Consider the following 19882-nt stretch of genomic DNA (forward strand, 5'->3'; position numbering starts at 1 on the left):
GCATTGTACAATTCAATTTTAGTACTCTTCCACCATTTTTCCCTTTTACTCTTAAATAGTTATCCAATAAAAGCTCCAATACCACATTTAAACATCCCCAATCATTATGTTAAAATTCAGATATCCGAATAATAAAAACACATCTACAATGAAATCTATATCTTCAACAAATGGAGCATAAACCACAAACAAAATTCAAGCCTCATTAAAAATTGTACAATTCAATTTATAACTTTCACCATTATTCCCTTCGTTCTATAACTAAAATAGCAAAATAATATACACCAGAATTACCATTCCTTTCACCTTAAAGTTAAAGAAAAAATATATTAAAAAAAACTTATCCATCCCATTCACATTTAAATTTCAGATATTCCTTCTCTACTGAATAAACTTTACAAAAAAAACCACATCAATTTTTAGTTTTTTAAACAATCAAATACTTTCTTATGCTTTTTTTTATATTTAAACAAAAAAAACCCTTCACTCTTTAATCTAATAATACAAATAAAAAAGAAAAAAAGAAAAAACGGGAAGGAGGTTAAAAATACCCCCTCCCGTCTAAACCGCGCAATGCGGTAACTCCCCAAAAAAAATGGGTGTGAGATAACTCACACGTAGCAGATGACTTTCAGGAAATAGTGCCTATCCAGTTCTCTCCCCCAACTCTCACTTCATCTCAAACTAACATCATCATTATTTAATATCCCTTTTATTTAAAAAAAATTAGAAAAAAAAAGGACAACTCTTCTTTTAATCAGCTCCAACTACCGAGTCACCATTACAACCATTCCTTCTTGGAGCACGGCTCTTTTCTTCCATCTCTTGTCTCCTTGGAGATCGCGGTGGACTATGTCTCTGTTGAAACTGAGTAATTGGCAGCTCTTGAGCAAATGCTATAGCTTCCTTTGGAGAATCAAAGAACCTTGGTTGGCAACCATCTTGAAAAACCTTCAAAACAGCTGGATATCTAAAGGTTGCCTTATAACCTTTCTTCCACAACAACTCTTTAGCAGGATTGAATTCCCGTCGTTGGAACATAACTTCTTGACTCAAATCCGCATAGAAGAAAACTGGATTATTTTGAATCATCAAGGGTGATTTTCTCTGTTGTGCATTTCTAATAGCCACTCGTAAAATTATTTCTCTGTCATAATAATTCAAGCAATGAACCAAAACAGGTCTTGGACTTTGACCTGAAATAGGTCTTCTACGCAAGGCTCTGTGAGCACGTTCCAGTATTATACCTTCCGGGAAATGTTCTTGACCCAACACCTGCAGAATCCATTCAGTAAAATATTTTATTGGGTCTGGTCCCTCCATACTTCCGGCAAACCAATAATCTTTATATTGTTCCGTCTGGATTGGTTTTCCAAATAATCAATCTTTTTCACCAAATTTTTATTTTGAGTTTGTAAGTCTTCGACCATTTTGGTCACATCAAAAACTTGATCCCGTATTTCGTCTATATCTTCTTTACACGAATTAAATTTATCTCACTTCAAGCTTAAAAGCTCCAAACTCAGCCATCTGTTGAGAATGTATTTTCACCAAAGTATTAAACCTAGTACCAAGTTCAGTCATAATCTTGAATAATACCTGCATTGTATAAGATAATTTAGATTCAAGATTCACAAAAATCTTTTCAATTGGAAGAGATTTTGGCTCAACAGATTCCTGCTTCTCCAAAGGATCTTCTATTCCTTCCTTCATTCTGGTTGCCTTCCTTGTAGTATGACTGCGTGTGGAAACCCCAGCCACAGTCTCTCCAGCAATGACTGGAGGACGCTGGCCGGGGTTTTCCCCAGTCCATAATGTATTAAATTATCCCAGTACATCAAGTTATATAGATTCTTGTATCTCAAGAGATGCAGTTTGCAGCGCCACCTCTACAGCTGACAAATGCCTTTGGGTAACTCTTTGTTCTAAAGGCTGTTTGGCGCCCTCTTTAGGGGACTCTACCGATGTAACATAGAGCTCTACATCCGAACACTGTCCTCTCTCCTGGGATCCATTTCACGCTGAGTCCCGGTGTCTTTCCTGTAGGTAGGCTCCAAAACTTGAACTTTTGGAAAATGTAGTTTTTTGATGATCTGTTGTCGTTTTTTTTTCTCTTTTCCATCAATTGTACCATCATAAGTTAAATTAACAGCACTGAAATTATCTAAACTTTAAAAGAATTTTAACGGGCATTTCTAGAAAAAACAATAAGATAGAGTCAGGAGAGGACTGGAAGGCACGTCTGATCCTTACGCCATCTTGCCACGCCCCTCCTGCATGCTTTATCTTCCAACCCTGCTCTGTTCCTCTGACTAGTTTCCTTTTCCATTAGACTTGAGCCAGTACCTTTCTCATACCACCATAATTTCCTTTATTCCACTGAAAAATTGATACATCCAATAACATTTTTCCTTTTCAAGTTTGAAATTAAATTCAACCATGTTATGATCTCTGCTTCCTAGAGGTTCTATGACCTTTAACTCCCTAATGATCTCAGGTTCATTGCACATGACCCAATCCAGAACTGCAGATCCCCTGGTGGGCTTCTCAACAAGCTGTTCAAAAAAGCCATCTATTAGGTTTTCTACAAACTCTGTCTCCTGGGATCCAGTAATTTCCTGTTCTTCCCAATCCCCTGTCATGTTAAAAATCCCCCATATTATTTTGATATTATCCTTATGACATGTCCTTTGTATTTCCAGCTGTAACTCATAGTCCACTTCCCGGCTGCTGTTTGGGGGCCAGTATATCTTTTTTCTTTGGCTTGGCTTCGCAGACGAAGATTTATGGAGGGGTAATGTCCACGTCAGCTGCAGGCTCGTTTGTGGCTGACAAGTCCGATGCGGGACAGGCAGACACAGTTGCAGTGGTTGCAACTCATAGTCCACTTCCCGGCTGCTGTTTGGGGGCCTGTATATCTTTTTTCTTTGGCTTGGCTTCGCGGATGAAGATTTATGGAGGGGTAATGTCCACGTCAGCTGCAGGCTCGTTTGTGGCTGACAAGTCCGATGCGGGACAGGCAGACACAGTTGCAGTGGTTGCAAGGGAAAATTGGTTGGTTGGGTGTTGGGTTTTTCCTCCTTTGTCTTTTGTCAGTGAGGTGGGCTCTGCGGTCTTCTTCAAAGGAGGTTGCTGCCCGCTGAACTGTGAGGCGCCAAGATGCACGGTTTGAGGCGATATCAGCCCACTGGCAGTGGTCAATGTGGCAGACACCAAGAGATTTCTTTAGGCAGTCCTTGTACCTCTTCTTTGGTGCACCTCTGTCTCAGTGGCCAGTGGAGAGCTCGCCATATAACACGATCTTGGGAAGGCGATGGTCCTCCATTCTGGAGACATGACCTACCCAGCGCAGTTGGATCTTCAGCAGCATGGATTCGATGCTGTCGGCCTCTGCCATCTTGAGTACTTCGATGTTGGTAATGAAGTCGCTCCAATGAATGTTGAGGATGGAGCGGAGACAACGCTGGTGGAAGCGTTCTAGGAGCCGTAGGTGATGCTGGTAGAGGACCCATGATTCGGAGCCGAACAGGAGTGTGGGTATGACAACGGCTCTGTACACGCTAATCTTTGTGAGGTTTTTCAGTTGGTTGTTTTTCCAGACTCTTTTGTGTAGTCTTCCAAAGGCGCTATTTGCCTTGGCGAGTCTGTTGTCTATCTCATTGTCGATCCTTGCATCCGATGAAATGGTGCATCCGAGATAGGTAAACTGTTTGACCATTTTGAGTTTTGTGTGCCCGATGGAGATGTGGGGGGGGGGGGGGGGGCTGGCTGATGGAGGACCCTAACCCTAATGTATACAACTGTTAATATGGTATTTTTACCCTTGACATTTTTAAATTCAACCCATAATGATTCTACCACTTAAGACCCTATGTCCCTTTTTTCTATTTAATGTCATTACTGATCATCAGAGCCCCCCTCCTTTACCCACCTGCCTATCTTTCCTATAGACTGTGTATCCTTGGATACTGAGCTTCCAATCACATGCCTTATTGAGCCAAGTTTCAGTAATGGCCACAATGTCATATCTTTTCAGTTGAATCTGAGTAATCAGGTCATCTCCTTTGTTTCTAATCCTATCTGCATTTAAGTATAGTGCCCTTTGACCCGATACTGATATTGTTTGTGCTGTATTCCTGTTGAACAGCACTATCTCCTGCCTGCTCACCTGCCTTTCCTTAATGTCATTATTGACTAACTCTTTACTATTTATTTTCTTCTCCGTCATAACTCCCTGTCTCCCTACTATCCTATCCTTTCACTCTCATTCTTGATTTCCCTCCCCCTGCCAAGCTAGTTTAAATCCTCCCCAACAGCTATAGCAAACCCTCCTGCCAGGATATTGGTTTCCTTCTAGTTCAGGTGCAACTCATCCTTTTTATAGAGGTCTGATCTTCCCCAGAAGTGATCCCAATGATCTAGGGATCTGAAGCCCTGCCCCTTGCACCAACTCTTCAGCTACATGTTCATCAGCCATAACTTCCTATTTGTACCCTGTCTAGCACATGACACAGGCAGAAATCCGGAGACTACCACCCTCCAGGTCCTATCTTTTAATTTCCTGTCTCTCTAAATTCCCTCTTGAGGACCTCATCTCTACCTCTATCTATGTCATTGATCCCCATGTGACTCCCTCCACTTCCCGAATGCTGTGGAGTCGATCTAAGACTTCCTTGACCCTGGCACCTGGGAGGCAACATACCAACCGGGAGATTCAATACTCTCTGACAAACTTCCTGTCTGCCCTCCTAACCAATGAGACCCCCATTACTAATGCGCTCCTCTCCTCAGCCCTTCCCTTCTGAGCCAAGGTGCCAGTGTCTGTGCCAGAGACTTGACCCCCTCGACTGGTCCCTGGTAGATCACCCCCACGAACAGTATCCAAAAGAGCATACCTATTCTCTGTGGGAATGTCCATAGGGGTACTCTACATTACCCATCCCTTCCTTTTACCTCCCCTGACAGTCACCCATCTGTGTCCTGTCTGTTTCAATCACTAACAGTATATAGAGAGATGGTTTCTTTAATATGCAGTCAATTGTCTGATGGTATATTGATATGAGTTATAGCTTGAGAATACCAAGCTTTTATTTAGTGATTTTTCATTTCTGCCCTTTTTTCCTGAAGCTCGGGAAATTGATGAATCTGCAGTGATGCAGCTGGCTGAGATGGGATTTCCCCTGGAGGCATGTCGGAAAGCTGTGTACTACACTGGAAATTTGGGGGCCGAGTTGGCCTTTAACTGGATCATAGCACACATGGAAGAACCTGGTAAGCTTAGAACAGGGCCTGATGGACAAAGTGTAAACCAGGGTTTTCTGACAAGATGTTTGATAATAAATTCAATTTACAGTTTTCAACAAGATGTTTGTTATTGTTGATGGAATGTCTATTCTGGCAGTATTCACACCAACCAAGCATAAAACTACAATTAGTTATTCAGAAATTTAAAGATGAAGTGATGTTGATCGAAGGATTTACAGATTTTATGCATTCTGTGAAATCTGATGCCTAGATCATTGATTACCACTATGGCAGTATATGTGTTTCAGATTTTATTCCATATTTTAAATTGTTTGTACAGCTTTCAAAAGGATCTTTAGAAAATAAATTAAGGTGTAAAATGAGGACCACAAACCAGTCTGAAGGGCATGCTGACACAAAGAATGGCTCATTGATTATACTTGTGGAAATGTTGTCATTGACTTGGCAGACATGCTGCACTGAAATTTTAGATCTTGCAACTTCTATTTATATATCACCTTAACACAGCAGAAATGTTCATGGTATTTAAGCAAGATATAAAAACTGATGACCAACCACATAAGGAGATAATAGCATGGAAAAAGCTTACAAAAATCAAAAAAACAAGGAGGGCCAGAGAGTACATGGGACATGTAAGGTTGTAGCAGTTGAAAGCCAGACCATCATTGCTAGAGCAATTATATACCAGCAGTAAAATCCCTGGTACCTGGAATTCAAGCAAGTCACAGCCTCAAGTGGCTGGTAAAAAATGAAGAAAATCAAATTTAAAAATTAAAATAAATAAGAATAAAACAATAGGTAAAAAAATATGCAAGTTTAAAATTGTAACACATAACCATTTCGTGAAGATGGGAGCAAATATTCAGCCAGTGGAGGGCCCTTATCATGCTTTGCTTGTAGCAGCTGTTTGAATATAGTTGTGTGAAACAGCAATTGTGTCGCCCAGGATGAAGAGCAGATTGATGCTGTTTGCAGATGGCATGACGCTCTTAAAGTGTCTCCCTGTCCCTTCTTAGTAAAAGTTGCTCCGGTCAGAGGCTTTAGCTGTAAACTTGGGGGAGGGAAGGGTTAATTATCTATAATATTATTGTTCAACTTTCGGACAGCTCTGGAGAATGGAAGGAAACTTCAGATGCAGCAACGGTTAAATTCTTTCAAAGAATGTGACTGAAAATAAAATACTTTAAGTTTTATACATTTGTGTAAGTACAGTGTACCTGTTGTATTTTTGTCTTTTGCAGATATATTATTTAGGCATTGTAAGAATAAGTCTCAAGCATCCAGAATATTCAGCATCCAGCAGCTACCAGGGGTTTTACTCTGTGTGTGTGTGTGTGTGTGTGTGTGTGTGTGTGTGTGTGTGTGTGCACACACATTTCTATTAATTTTCACTTTTCCCATTAGATTTTGCTGAGCCTCTGACAGGAGGAAATGAAATCGGCAGTGTTGTGATGAATCAGTGTGAGGTTGGCCTCTCTGGAGGGGCTTCTTCAATGAAAAATCAACTGCCAGAAGAAATAGTTGCCATCATTACATCAATGGGATTTCACAGGAATCAGGCCATCCAAGCGCTGAGAGCCACTGTAAGTCTGAACTTGCATTTACCATGATTGATGCCGATTCTTTAGTCTACTTGTGCTGAGATGATGTGCCCTAATTGCTTTGTTCTGTGCTCCTGATTTTTGAAAACGACTATGCTAGTGGGGAGTGGCAGTTGAGTTATTGAATGGTTCTTAATTTATTTAAAATGTTTGTGTCTTAAATGGGTGAGTGTAAAACAGTGTGATATTTCAACCGGTTAGGCTGGAAGTGTCTGCTTCAATTGGTCCATGTTGAGTTCTAACAGGTGAAAATGTTCTTGCCTGCAGCATTGCTGCAAATGTATATTCACAACAAAATGTTTGCAATTGAATGCTTATTTGGCATGGTCCTTATGGGCTGAATGGCCTCCTGACTTATAATAATTAAAGAGTCCTAAGCTAATGGTGTAGTTAATACAATGCATTAATATACAGAATTCAAGCAACTGGCCAAAAAATCTGAGGAAAATAAATAAATTAATTAAAATAAATAAGAATTAAATAATAGTTTAAAAATACATGTTTAAAATTGTAAAAGTAAATGTTCTCTAAGGTAACACATAAAAATTTGGTGAAGATGGGAGCAAATATTCAGCCAGTGGAGGGCCCTGATCATGCTTTGCTTGTAGCAGCTGTTTGAATATAGTTGTGTGAAACAGCAATGGTGTCGCCCAGGATGAAGAGCTGGTTGATGCTGCTCGCTGTTGGGGTGACTCTCTTAAAATGTCTCCTTATCCCTCCTTCGTAAGAATTGCCTTGGTCAGAGGCTTTATCTGTAAACTTGGGGGGAAGGGGTTTCGTTAATTATAATGTTATTGTTTGTCATTGGCGGCTCCGTGGAGGGGGAGGAACTTGTAGATGCAGCAACGGTTAAATGATTTCAAAGAATGTGACTGAAAATAAAGTAAAATGCTTTAAGGTTTACATATTCATACGACTAAAGTTTGTTCAGTGTAAGTACAGTATAGTATTTTTGTCTTTTAAACTGTTTATTCTTAATACAGGTCTCTTAGACATTGTAAGAGTAAGTCTAAAGCAACTGGAAAATACACTTATCCAGCATCTAACCATCCCCATAGGTGCTGGATACCAGGGGTTTTACCATAGTTAGATCCCTCTCTTAACCATGAAAAATGTAAGATGTGGGTACGATATCTTAATTAGTGATACTCTGTTCACTTTCCAACTTGACGATGTGATAAGGACAATTTTTTTGGTGGGATTTGGGATTTAATTATAAAATTGTTGCTCTTTTGCGTAGAATAACAACCTGGAGAGAGCATTGGACTGGATATTCACACATTCAGACAGTGATGACGAAAGTGAGATGGCATCGGAGGCTGATTCACAATCACAAGTCAATGTAAATGCAGAAACACAGCCAGCAGGACCCAGAATCAAGGATGGACCTGGGAGTAAGTGAGCTCAAAAAACTGTGCTTTGAAGATTCGCTGGCTTGCTTCTCAGGATGAGGGGCTTTTCGAAATAGGAATGGATCAGATCAAAACTATCTAGCATTTCAAAGAATATGATCTCATCAAACCATGGAATTCTAAAGCAGGTGGTTGACAGAGGGGAAGCCGTGAGAATGATTTACATGCCTTGATGAAGGGCTCAGACCTGAACATTGATTCTATTACCGTCACTACATAAAGGATGCTGTGTGACATAGAAAATACAACATAGAACATTACAGCACAGTACAGACCATTTGGCCCTCGATGTTGCGCTGACCTTTATAGTCCTACCAAAAAAAATCTTAACACACCCTACCCTGTAACCCTCTATTTTCCTTTCATCCATGTGCTTGTCTAAGAGTCTCTTAAATGCCCCTAATATTCAGCCTCCACCACCATCCTTGACAAGGCACTCCAGGCACCCACTCTGTGTTTTAAAAAAAAAAAATATTGTCTCTAATGTCTCCCCTAAACTTTCCTCCCTTCACTTGTGCAGATGTCCCTTGGTGTTTGTTACTTCCTGCTCTGGGGAAAAAGTACTGGCTGTCCATCTTATCTACGCCTCTCAGAATCTTGTAGACCTCCATTAAGTCTCCTCTCATCATTCTTTTCTCCAAAAAGTCCCAACTCTGCTAATCTTGCCTCATAAGGTTTATTTTCCAATCCAGGCAACATTTTGGTAAATCTCCTCTGCCCCCTCTCAATAACTTCCACATCCTTCCTAAAATGGGGTGACCAGAAATGAGCATAATAGCTTAAGTGTGGTCTCAGCAGAGATTTGTAGAGTTGCAACTTGATTGCTCGAGTCTTGAACTCAGTCCCCTATTAATGAAGCCCAACATCCCATAGGTCTTCTTAACTATCCTATTAACCTGCGAAGCAATCTTGAGTTTCCCCCACCCCCACCCCCTCCCCCTCCTGGTTGGTGTGGTCTTGTTGGGTTGAAGGGCATGTTTCCATTTTGTAAAGCAGTTTGACTGTAGAGCAGCTCCTCTGTCCTCAGCCACAGTGTCACCTTAGTTACAGCCCTGACCCACACCACCCACAGAGAGCCTCTCCTCACCAATGTGTAGGCTTTTATTTGTGGAGTATTGCTGTCAGTAAATTCACTCCCCGTTTCCTCCTCCCCTTCTCATCCCCTCCTCCTCCCTTCTCCTCTCCCCCCTCCCCACTTCCTCTCTCTCCTCTCCCCTCCCCCTCCCCTCTCATTCAAAGATATGGATCAGACAGTCACAGTTTAATTTTTAGGCATCATTTATCTGGAGATGATTGTGTTCAAAATAACATACAATCACAGATATTTTAAAAAATAATAATTTTGAAATTGGTCTGAGGGAATAACTCTTTTGTTAGAACAGCAAAAAAAATGATATTCTAAAAAGAATAAATAATCTTCATTCCAAATATCTCACCCACAGGAGCAGACTCAATGGACCGAACGGTCTTTATCTTGTGATCTTGTGGAGCACATTACAGTATCATGTAACTGACAATTAATTTGTCACCATAATTCTGATAAAAGATCACTGACTTGAAATGTGACTTCATTTCTGTCTCCACATATTCTAATTGTCCTGTTGAGCATTTGCAGCAGTTTCTAAATTTGTATGTGATGTTTTAAAACTCCTCTCCTTTGCCGTTAGCATTTGCATTCCCTGTTAAAGGCAAGTTCTTTATCAAATTTATTTTGTTCTCAGCTCTGCATTGAGACTTCAATTTGATTCAGATTCTGCTAATTTCACCTTGTGGGAAAGACACAGTGACAGTTAGTCAAGATCGTAGTCATCTTTTTAAACAACTCTAACAAAAAAGACTGTTTCTGGGTGTCTGAAAGGCTTTCCCATTAGGATGGCAGTTCTCTTTATTACGCAACTTATGTTCGGTAATTTTTAGTAAAACATGTCAGAGACCCTCAGCTTCTCATTCTTCAATGACAACATTGAAATGCAGTCCAGATGTTGCAGAGATTAACTGTTTCCATTATATACTCTAGTCTTATTTCTGCCCCCAACCCAATTCTCGACCAACATTTGCCAGTGTTTTATGGTGGATCAATTTTCAGGCTGAGATGTATCCAATTTGCCAGAATTCCATATGAATGTATGCTATTCAATCTCTGGGGCCATTGCACTTCCCTGGATGCTTTGTTCTTTACACTTGGCTGTGCAATCATTCAATCCAATTAATAGCATGAGATGCTAAAGTGGAGACAATATCCGCCACCTGAACATATTGGGCAAGTTGAGATAACATATTCTATAGTTGGGAACTCAAGGCCTCACTTGTATGTTGAGCCATCTAATGGATTCCATTTTGGGGATTTTCTGTAATCTAAATGGAGTCCATTGAGACTTGTCCAGTAACCCTTGCAGTTAGATTCAGAAGAGAGTACTATTCATTAGATTGGTCCACATCTCCTTCCTTCAGAAGAGTGGATTTGTGATCTTTGCATGGATGTTGGTTGTTAAGAATGGGTCATGTGACTTTTAACACTTGTAAAGATAAGATCATATCTCTGTGAATGGAAGGGATTAATGATGGATTTGTAATATAGATCTTAATAATGTCTGGTATAGAAATTCAAAAGTATATCACTTGTGCTAAAAGGAAAGTTAAATCTTCTATGAGGACCAAAAGGCATTTAAAAAACATTTCTACTGTCAATCCCTCAGTTAAAAATAAACGTCTTGAAGATTCAGACCATGTTGAATTCCAAATGCAAATTGATTACAGGATAATCTATGCCATCAGGACCTATTGCAGCAACCAAATGGTTCTTTATAAATCTAGGCTTTTGCCATGCTATCAGAATGTCTATTCTCTACGTTGATTATATTTTAATGATGACTTTCTTAATTTGATTCCAAATTTGCCATTTTCTGGTTAGTTTTTAATTTTAATTTTACTAAATATTAAGTTCCATTCTCTAGGTCATCTTTAATTTTTCTTCAAGGTTTCTTGCACATACATTACAAAAACACCAGGTTTCTCCAGTTTTTCTTTTGCACATAACTCCTGGTTTTGATGTTAGGAATCTCTGTTATGCCTATTTTCTCTGTTCATTTCTCACCAATCCATTCTTTAAATATTAAGCATGTGGCAATACCATATATCCTTCAAACGAGTTAGCTGCTGGTAACTTCCTGACGATGTGTTCAATAATATTATGATTTCTAGTTTTTAAAAGGTGCACAATTGATCAAATTTCTCTCTTTCTGAAAGATTGTTGTCCATTTCAGTTGAATTATTTAAACTTCATTCATATAAATTTAATATTTTAAATTCGTGCAGGAGCAGGGAAAGGATTTTAAGAGGATATTTTCTTTAGTTTTGTTGCTTGGTATAAAATATAATTTTGTAATCAATGGTTTGATTTTATCTGCAGGATACAAGTTATTTGCTTTTATTAGTCACATGGGAACATCCACAATGTCTGGTCATTATGTCTGTCATATCAAAAAGGAAGGAAGGTGAGCACTGATTTCTTTGAGGAATATTTTGAACCTTTTGCTCAAGAGATTGAAGTTAGTAATTTGTTTCCAAGTGAATCATGGAATAATTACTCTCAGAAAACAACATTTGGCTCATTGTAAAACAATCTCATCGATTCCAACCCTTGCACTATCCATATAGCCCTGCAATCAAGTTTTGCCGGGGGGTTCTTTTTTTCTTTTTTTTAAATATTTATATATATTTATTTTTTTTAAAAAATCATGTTCATGTTTAATTGCTGTATATGTCATATTATTTGTTTTTTGAATGAATAAATAAAGTTTTTAAAAAATTTTGTTTAATTCCTTTACAAAATTTCTGAATTAATTTATTTCACAACCTTTTTATGGAGTGAATTCCAGATCATAAATCAATTCCATTTTTAAACAACTTCATCACAAATGCCTCATATTTTCTTCTGATGCAGATAGAAGCAAATGAACCAATACAATGTTCAGAGCAGACTCTCCTGTCTACCTTGTGTTTTCCTTGAATCGCTTGCTAAAGACAACAAGTTTTCTGTTTAGCCTGCTTAAAGTACTCATGTATGCCCCATCAGACCTCCTCTGAATATTCTTTGATTCAAGAAGGATTCAGCATCTCTCAATAAAACAGAAAACGCTGAATTTCTCAGCAGATCAGACAAGGAGAAGGTTTAATTTCATCCACCTAGAAAGTTAACTAGTTCTACACATCTACTTTTAAAACCCAGAATTCCACTTGCTTTTGTCTCTCATCATGTCCTGCAACTTGCAGAGTTTCTTGAGGAATCTTATCAAGTGATTATTTGAGTTAAACGGGCATTATATGTTTCATAATAATTTGAAAAGTAAATTGAGAAAAAAAGACCTCTGAAAGCCTAAGTAAAATGTTCCAATTGAGTGCTTCTTTCTAGTTTGTCTTGTGCGCATGCTCCATTTTTCAGTCTTTCACTGCTTCTCAATGTATTTTTTTTCAGATGGATAATCTACAATGACCATAAAGTCTACACCTCAGAGAAACCTCCAAAAGAGTTGGGATACATTTACTTTTATCAACGAATGGCCTATTAAGCTTGAAAATGTTGTCTGAAAACCATCCTACCTACCTTTCCAAACAGCAAAAAACAAACTACAAACTGCCAAAGGTTTGAGGGAAACGGCGGATCCTGTTTGAGGGAAACGGTGGATCCCGTCATTACTTGCAAATACCTTATTTATAGAAAACTAAAATGCAATGTTTGATATGAAAGGAATTTTTTATTGTTTAATATATTGACAGGTTTTCTTTTTATTTTGAAAACTGCATCTGGAGAAGCAGGGGAAGCAGATGAGAGGTGTGTGCTGTCAGTTCACTTTTAACTGACTTTATCAAGTTTATAATGTAGCCAAACATCTTTATTGTTATTGTACTCATTCACACCTGTTGTACCCCATTTGTTTGATTTATTTTTCAAATTTGTTGAATGGTCATTTCATTAGTAGAAAGAAATCACCCCACAAAGTCTCTTGTTGAAAGTTTCCCTCTTCCTTTCTAAATAGCATTGATTAAAGGAAGAGTTACTGTGTTTGACACCAACATATGTAATGGATTTGGATGTGCCTTCGAGTTGCTGATGAGTTTGAGTTTGAACAAATGGTTCATACTAAAGCTTTCACCTCCTGAGTCAAATTACATCTAGTACCATACACAATCTCATTTGGTCATTTTTCATGGAAGGATATTTTGGATCTCCAGTATGATCAATCCATCCAAACTAAGAAACCCACCCACAAATAAATCTCTTGTTCCCACTCTGCCATTCATTTGCCACAATGTTATTGATTCTTCCATGTAGTATCAAGCTGTCATTTAATGCAGACAGAAGTCTTACAGATTGTACTCATTTGGACAATGTAAATAAAAGATATCTTGGTGTACGGAATGAATTATCAACAAATGAGAAAGGAGCCTGGCCATGTCTTGTTCAAATTTAGAATGTTAAATTTAGACGTACAGTATGGTAACAGACCCTTCCAGCCCACCTGTCCGTACTGCCCAATTATACCCAATTGACCTACAACCTCCCTAAGTTCATTTCAATGTCACATGACTGAATTTTGCTAGGCATCAGTTGTGCATTTAATGATATCACAATGGATCAGAAAAGAGACAGTGGGTTTGCATGGTTACTGCAAAGTTCCTGGCATTAAATTAAAATGATGTCTAAACTGCATGTGCCCTTAATCAGTTCTCAGCATTATGCCTTGAGGTTTTTAGGAACATGGCCAGTCCAGGTCACCTCACCGGGCAAGATGACTTTCTTGACCAGAAAATGGCAAATTTGGAATCAAATCAAGAAAGTCATCATTAAAATATAATCAACGTAGAGTCATATTTTGTTGTTTTCTTCCGTTTTCCTTGACTCCATGGGAAAACTTTTTTTACTGCCACAGAACTGTTCTTTAATATCTCCCTCGCTTCCTAGTGGCTAATATATGGAGGTAGCTGTCATTGGGAAAATGTGGAAGTGATTTTTTTTTTTTGCACAATTCAAGATGAACCCTCTTCCTAATGATTTTCTTACAGGCTCTTTCACCCTTTTTGGGATTAGTTTCAACCCCTGTACAGATTCAAACCATCCTGCCAGTACAGATCCCACCTTCCCTAGACAAGAGCCCAATGATCCTGAAAACTTCCCTCCTGCACCATCTCCTTAACCACGTGGTAAGCTGCATTATCCTCCTGTTTCCAACTGCAATAGTATGTGGCACGGGTTGCAATCCGGAGATAACAACCCTGGAGCTCCTGTCCTTCAAATTCACACCCTAACTCCCTGAACTCTCTTTGCAGGATCTCATTACCCTTCCTGCCCACATCATAGGCCCCGGCATAAACTCCATGACATCTGGCTGCTCACCCTCCCTCTTGAGAATCCTGTGAACTTAATCTGAGATATCCTGGACCCATAATATCTGAGATATCCTGGACCCATAATATCTGAGAATCTCGTTCTCTTCCCCAGAACCTCTTATTTGTACCCTTGACTATCAAATCCCCTATCATTACAACTCACTTCTTTTCCTCCCTCCCTTTCGTAGCCACAGGCTGGACTCTGTACAGAGACCTGCCCACCGTGATTTGTCCCTCATAGTTCATCCCCCCTCAATAGCATCCATAACAGTATATATGTTATTGATGGATACAGCCACAGTACCCTTCAATGTCTGCCTGTTCTCTTTCCCTCTCCTGAATGTCACCCAGCTACCTTCCACCTGCCTCCTAGGGGTGATTGCGTCCCTGTAACTCTTGTCCATCATACCCTCAGCCTTCCAATGATCTGGAGTTCATTCAACTCTGGCTCCAATTCCTAACACAGTTGTCAAGGAGCTGCAATTGGATGCATTTCTTATAGAAGAAGTCATCAGGGATCTTGTTGGCTTCCCTGAATGTCCACATTCTGCAAGAGGAGCATGTCCCAGCCCTGGATGGAATTCCTAATGTCTATGAATTTTTTTTTCAAAATGTGAGACCCTTGGATTAAATGGAGTGAAAGCAAGTTACATGAAATTTAAAAAGTAGCCAGCACTTCAACTAAATGCAGAAGTTTGTGATCTTACCAGGAAAATTGAAAGAATCTTTAAGCCTGTGCTTGATGTGTTTACTTAAAGGAGAAAGCACTTCTGGTGGGAAGCATAGATTTGGGAAGCATGCTCTTTTTAGTTTGTCCATCTTTAATGAGTGTGGACAAGGGGTAAAATATATAAAATCAAAACATTGGTTTTTTTCCTTTTTAAGTTGTCCTTTACTTGATGTCAAAATTGATGTGTTAACTTTTCAGAAATTATCACTCAATGCATTTCATACTAGATTATACAGCAGAAAACAGACTGGCTTAATAATTCCAAACTGTAGGAATTTCTACACAATGATGAAAAGGTGGTTAGTAGGGCAGTGTTGTGAAATATTGAATGGCATTCCTTGAAATGAATTATGTGGACACTAATGAATTAGTAAAGCAATTTCCAAGTTGTAATTGCACTGTTGTTTACTACTTTCCAAATGTTAAGTAATAATGCAAAATTCACTTTTGTTAATTACATTTGCATCTTTTTCATTATTCTCTGAATGTGAAATTTAAAATTAGAGTAGTTAGAATATCTAGACTGAAACCCAAAGAAATTACAAAACATTTAAGAAAAAATTATTGGTGGGTATCGCGCAGCAGAAGACCAAAATATCAATATTTTTTCCTCTTTGTATTTTATTACAATATAAAATGGGGCTGTGAAGTTTATTGTATTATACTGGCATTCAGAGTAATCCCATCAAATGTATTCCCCAATTATTACCCTAGAATATTGTTATTCCATCAATAATTTCATGTTGGCCATGTCCTGTGACCAGTTATTCAGTATTATATTTTTGGTCACAAATTTTATGATCAATTAATATATTAATTTTGCTCATTTGAAAAATTGTAAACGAATATAAAGTAGAAAACAGTAACAATATTTGGATAAAAACACAATGCTGAAAAAACTCAGCAGGTCAAACTGTTTTTTTTAGCAAAGATAAAGATACATTACCAACATTTCAGGCTCGAGCCCTTCATCAGTGTATGAACAAAATGTTGCCAGGTGCCTTAATAAAACGGTGGTGAGGGTGGGACAAGGGGAGGAATGCAGGCCCACAAGCAAGAGAAAATGTCCTTGCCTCTTGCCCTCCCTCGATTTTACACCTATGGGCCCATGCTCCTCCCCCCACCATTTTATTCGGGCGCCTGCCTACATTTTGTCGCACCTTGATGAAGGACTCAAGCTCAAAATGCTGGTTTTGTATCTTTATCTTTGCTCTATAAAGTGCCCTCTTTGACCTGCTGAATTTCTCCAGCGCGGTGTTTTTACTTCAGTCATTGCATTTGCAGACTTTCGTGTTTGACTAAATATTTGGAGAACTGATTTTGTTCCTGTAATTAAATCAATGAATCAGTTCTGTGGAAATATTTTAATCTAAATTGCTATTGAACTTTTAATTTGGGAGGAAAACCGTGATTTCCTTCTGTGACTGGTTTTACACAAAAGATAATGATCACTATTGGATTTAAGATTCAGAGGTACGATGAAACATTCATTCTACTATTGAATGTACAATATACATTGACTTTCAAATAACAAGGTAATTTGATCTGCTTAATTGATAATTGTTCACAAGCATTAAAACACTTGTTTATTTTTTTAACAAATCCATTCATTGACATTATCCCATAAGGATCCTAACTTTTACTTTTGATCAAAAAGAAGCTATTATAGAAACAGTTCCCATTGAATCTAAAATTAAGATACTTTATATTTGCTAAATCATTTAAACATATTATTCATATTCATGGCAATGGCATTAAAGGTTGTCTCATATGACAACATAGAAAGAATGTCAATATTAAACAAATTTAACAAATTTGTACTTTGCCCTGAGCATAACAGATGGAAGTGATCTTTCATGAACCTTTCATGCAACGGAAGTCAGCAATTTAGATACCCTGCATTGTGATGTTTTCTTTTCTAGTGATGGGTCAGAAAATCCTTACATCCAGAACCTAGGGTTTATATCTTGCCATCAATTTCAATGGATTCCTATTCACGGCATGATTTTAAAAAAAAAAGACCTCCATATTAACAATGAAATTGTTCTTAAAAAAAAATTATAAATTCCAGTTCTTGTGTTCTTTTTTTTAAAAACATTTCACTAAGTCTTTCAAATGAAGCTGATTCCTAATTTCCAAATTGATTGTGGCTGTCACCTTGTGGCTTTGAGAAATGTGGAACTCTGCAGTTGGATTGATTTGGATACTGGTTCTGGTTTCAGCTTGATCTTTTACACTTGCATTTAATTTTAAGTTTGTGTTAATCCAGTCTTGGTGCTTTACACCAATGTATAATTGTAACACCGTTTTTTTTTTGAGGTAACCTATTGGTCAGAGTGAGGCAGAGAATTTTTGGATGGTTGTTTCTTGTCAAATACTGCTCCTTTGAAGAAACAACTGTCATTGGTCTGAATGTAGCTGGGAAAAGTTGGAAATAGTCATCATTACTACAGTTTACAAGACTGAAGTAATAAAATTTTGTTGAAACTTGTTTTTTGAGTTTTCATTTCAAAATGAATTATTATTTGTCTTTTGAGGTTGATAAATTAGTTATCTTGTAAGAAGAATAAGTAAAGCCAAAGGCATTATTACATGGTGTGCAATGATAAGAGGACCACATTTGATGGGGGGAAAGCTAGAAAATAAAGCTTTCATCTTTCATTCTGCTAAAATGCTGGGAATTTGCAGGTCTTGACAACTGTCTTTAGGTATTAGATATATTGGTATGTACTAAGTTAACAATAATATGTGACTGAGATCGCTTCACTGAGCACCTTTTCCCTTCTGCATCAGTGGCAGGGATCTCCAGTAGCCAACCGCTTCAATTCTGCACCCCACTGCCACGCTGGCATGTCTGTCCATGGTCTCATCAAGTTTATCATCATCTGATTGCACAAGTACAACCCAATGAAACAGTGTTCTCTGGTACTGCCAAACCAAGACCACCCGTAAATGGGAGGAATACCTGATTTTGCGTGTAGATGGCATTAACTGACTTCCCCAGTTTCTGTTAGCCAACTCCCTGTTCTCCCTCTCTTTTCCATCCCTCTGCCTTCTTTCTTCCAGCTCTCCACCTCCTTCCCTCTCCATTCGCAGAGCCTTCCCCTAGCTTGCTGGTCTGCCCTCCCTCCCTTATCCACTTATTACCTCCTGCTTGTGGAACTGTGCTCCTCCCACTGTTCCCCTCCCACCATCATTTTGTTCAGGCGCTTGCCTACATTTTGCTCATACCTTGATGAAGAGCTCAAGCCCAAAATGTTGGTTACATATCTTTATTACTGTCTTTACTGTTTGACCTGAGTTTCTCCAGCATTGTGTTTTTACTTCAATCACGGTTTTTGCAGACTTTCATGTTTTACTCTTGATAAACATATTCAGCAGCCATTTCTCATACTTTCTGCCTTTCTCTTCCTCATCTCAGCACTTTGCACATGGGTGATAGGCAATCACAGTTGGTATTCAACCATGACCTGTAAAATGAAAATATTAGAAAATGCAATTTTTCTCTGCTGTAAATATACCAGAATAATTAACAGACTAATTACACATGTAAGCTATACTGAGATCATCAGATATCAATGAATTAGCAAGTTATACTCTAGGTAAAGATGTTTAATTCATTGTGTGTTGGATGTACTGATTAAATAATCATGGTCTCCAATAGAATTGATTTGCATTGGAGGATAAACTGGTTCCTATTTTTGTCATCTCAATATTTAATATAATTTTTTGAAACACAGGATTCAGAGAAAGATTGGGAAGCAGTATACATCAGTTTGAAGATAAGGTGCGCAGCATTTATCTGTAAGGATGGACATCATTTATATATTTATAACAAATGGCTGTTTGTGATTTTAGAAAGTAGTACACTTAATGTGATAACATCTGTACCTTGAATTTGTAACATTCAACAAAATGCTATCAGGCTTGCCACTGACTTGATTCCATAGAACCGTAGAAAACTACAGCACAGAAAAATAGGCTATTTGGCCCTTCTAGTCTGTGCTGAAACATCATTCCTCTAGTCCCACTGAAGTGCACCCATTCCATAAACCTCCAGTACTCTCCCATCCATTTATCTATCCAATTTGTTCTTAAGACTTGAGAGTAAGCCTGCATTTACCATGTTAGATGCCTATTTATTTAACTATCTATCTTCTATCTATTTATTGATTTTTAAAATGTATTTACGTGTCTATTTATGTGTGTTTTCATTTTTTCTTCAGGATCAGGGGATCAATGGCAAGGTCAGTATTTTATTGCCCTTGAGAAGGTGGCAGTGAGCTGTCATGTGGAACCACTGCAGTCCTTCTGTTGAAATGTTGTTGGACAGGGAATGTCTGGATTTAGATTCAGCAATCAGTAAGGATTGATGTTACATTTCCATTTCTGGATAGTGTGCAAATTGAATTGTGATATTTCCATGTGTTAACACCTTGTCATTTTTTGGAAGTTGGAGTTGAATGTATGAAAGTTCAAGCAAGAAA

At 38.3% G+C, this 19882-nt stretch overlaps 2 protein-coding genes across 2 annotated transcripts in view; one reads left to right on the forward strand and one right to left on the reverse strand.

Moving 5' to 3' along the window:
* Window positions 1–17886, forward strand: part of usp13 (ubiquitin specific peptidase 13) — a 93340-nt gene extending 75454 nt beyond the window's left edge. The window contains exons 17-21 of the mRNA XM_069896987.1: window positions 5128–5271; window positions 6670–6848; window positions 8107–8260; window positions 11688–11772; window positions 12753–17886. Of these exons, the coding sequence (XP_069753088.1) occupies window positions 5128–5271; window positions 6670–6848; window positions 8107–8260; window positions 11688–11772; window positions 12753–12846 (656 nt within the window). The 3' untranslated portion in view covers window positions 12847–17886. The remainder of the gene's footprint in view (window positions 1–5127; window positions 5272–6669; window positions 6849–8106; window positions 8261–11687; window positions 11773–12752) is intronic.
* Window positions 17887–18651: 765 nt separating this feature from the next.
* Window positions 18652–19882, reverse strand: part of pex5la (peroxisomal biogenesis factor 5-like a) — a 126608-nt gene continuing 125377 nt past the window's right edge. The window contains exon 15 of the mRNA XM_069896989.1: window positions 18652–18865. Coding sequence (XP_069753090.1) covers window positions 18842–18865 — 24 coding nt within the window. The 3' untranslated portion in view covers window positions 18652–18841. The remainder of the gene's footprint in view (window positions 18866–19882) is intronic.

This window comes from Narcine bancroftii, chromosome 9 (genome assembly GCF_036971445.1).
Source record: "Narcine bancroftii isolate sNarBan1 chromosome 9, sNarBan1.hap1, whole genome shotgun sequence".
NCBI lineage: Eukaryota > Metazoa > Chordata > Chondrichthyes > Torpediniformes > Narcinidae > Narcine > Narcine bancroftii.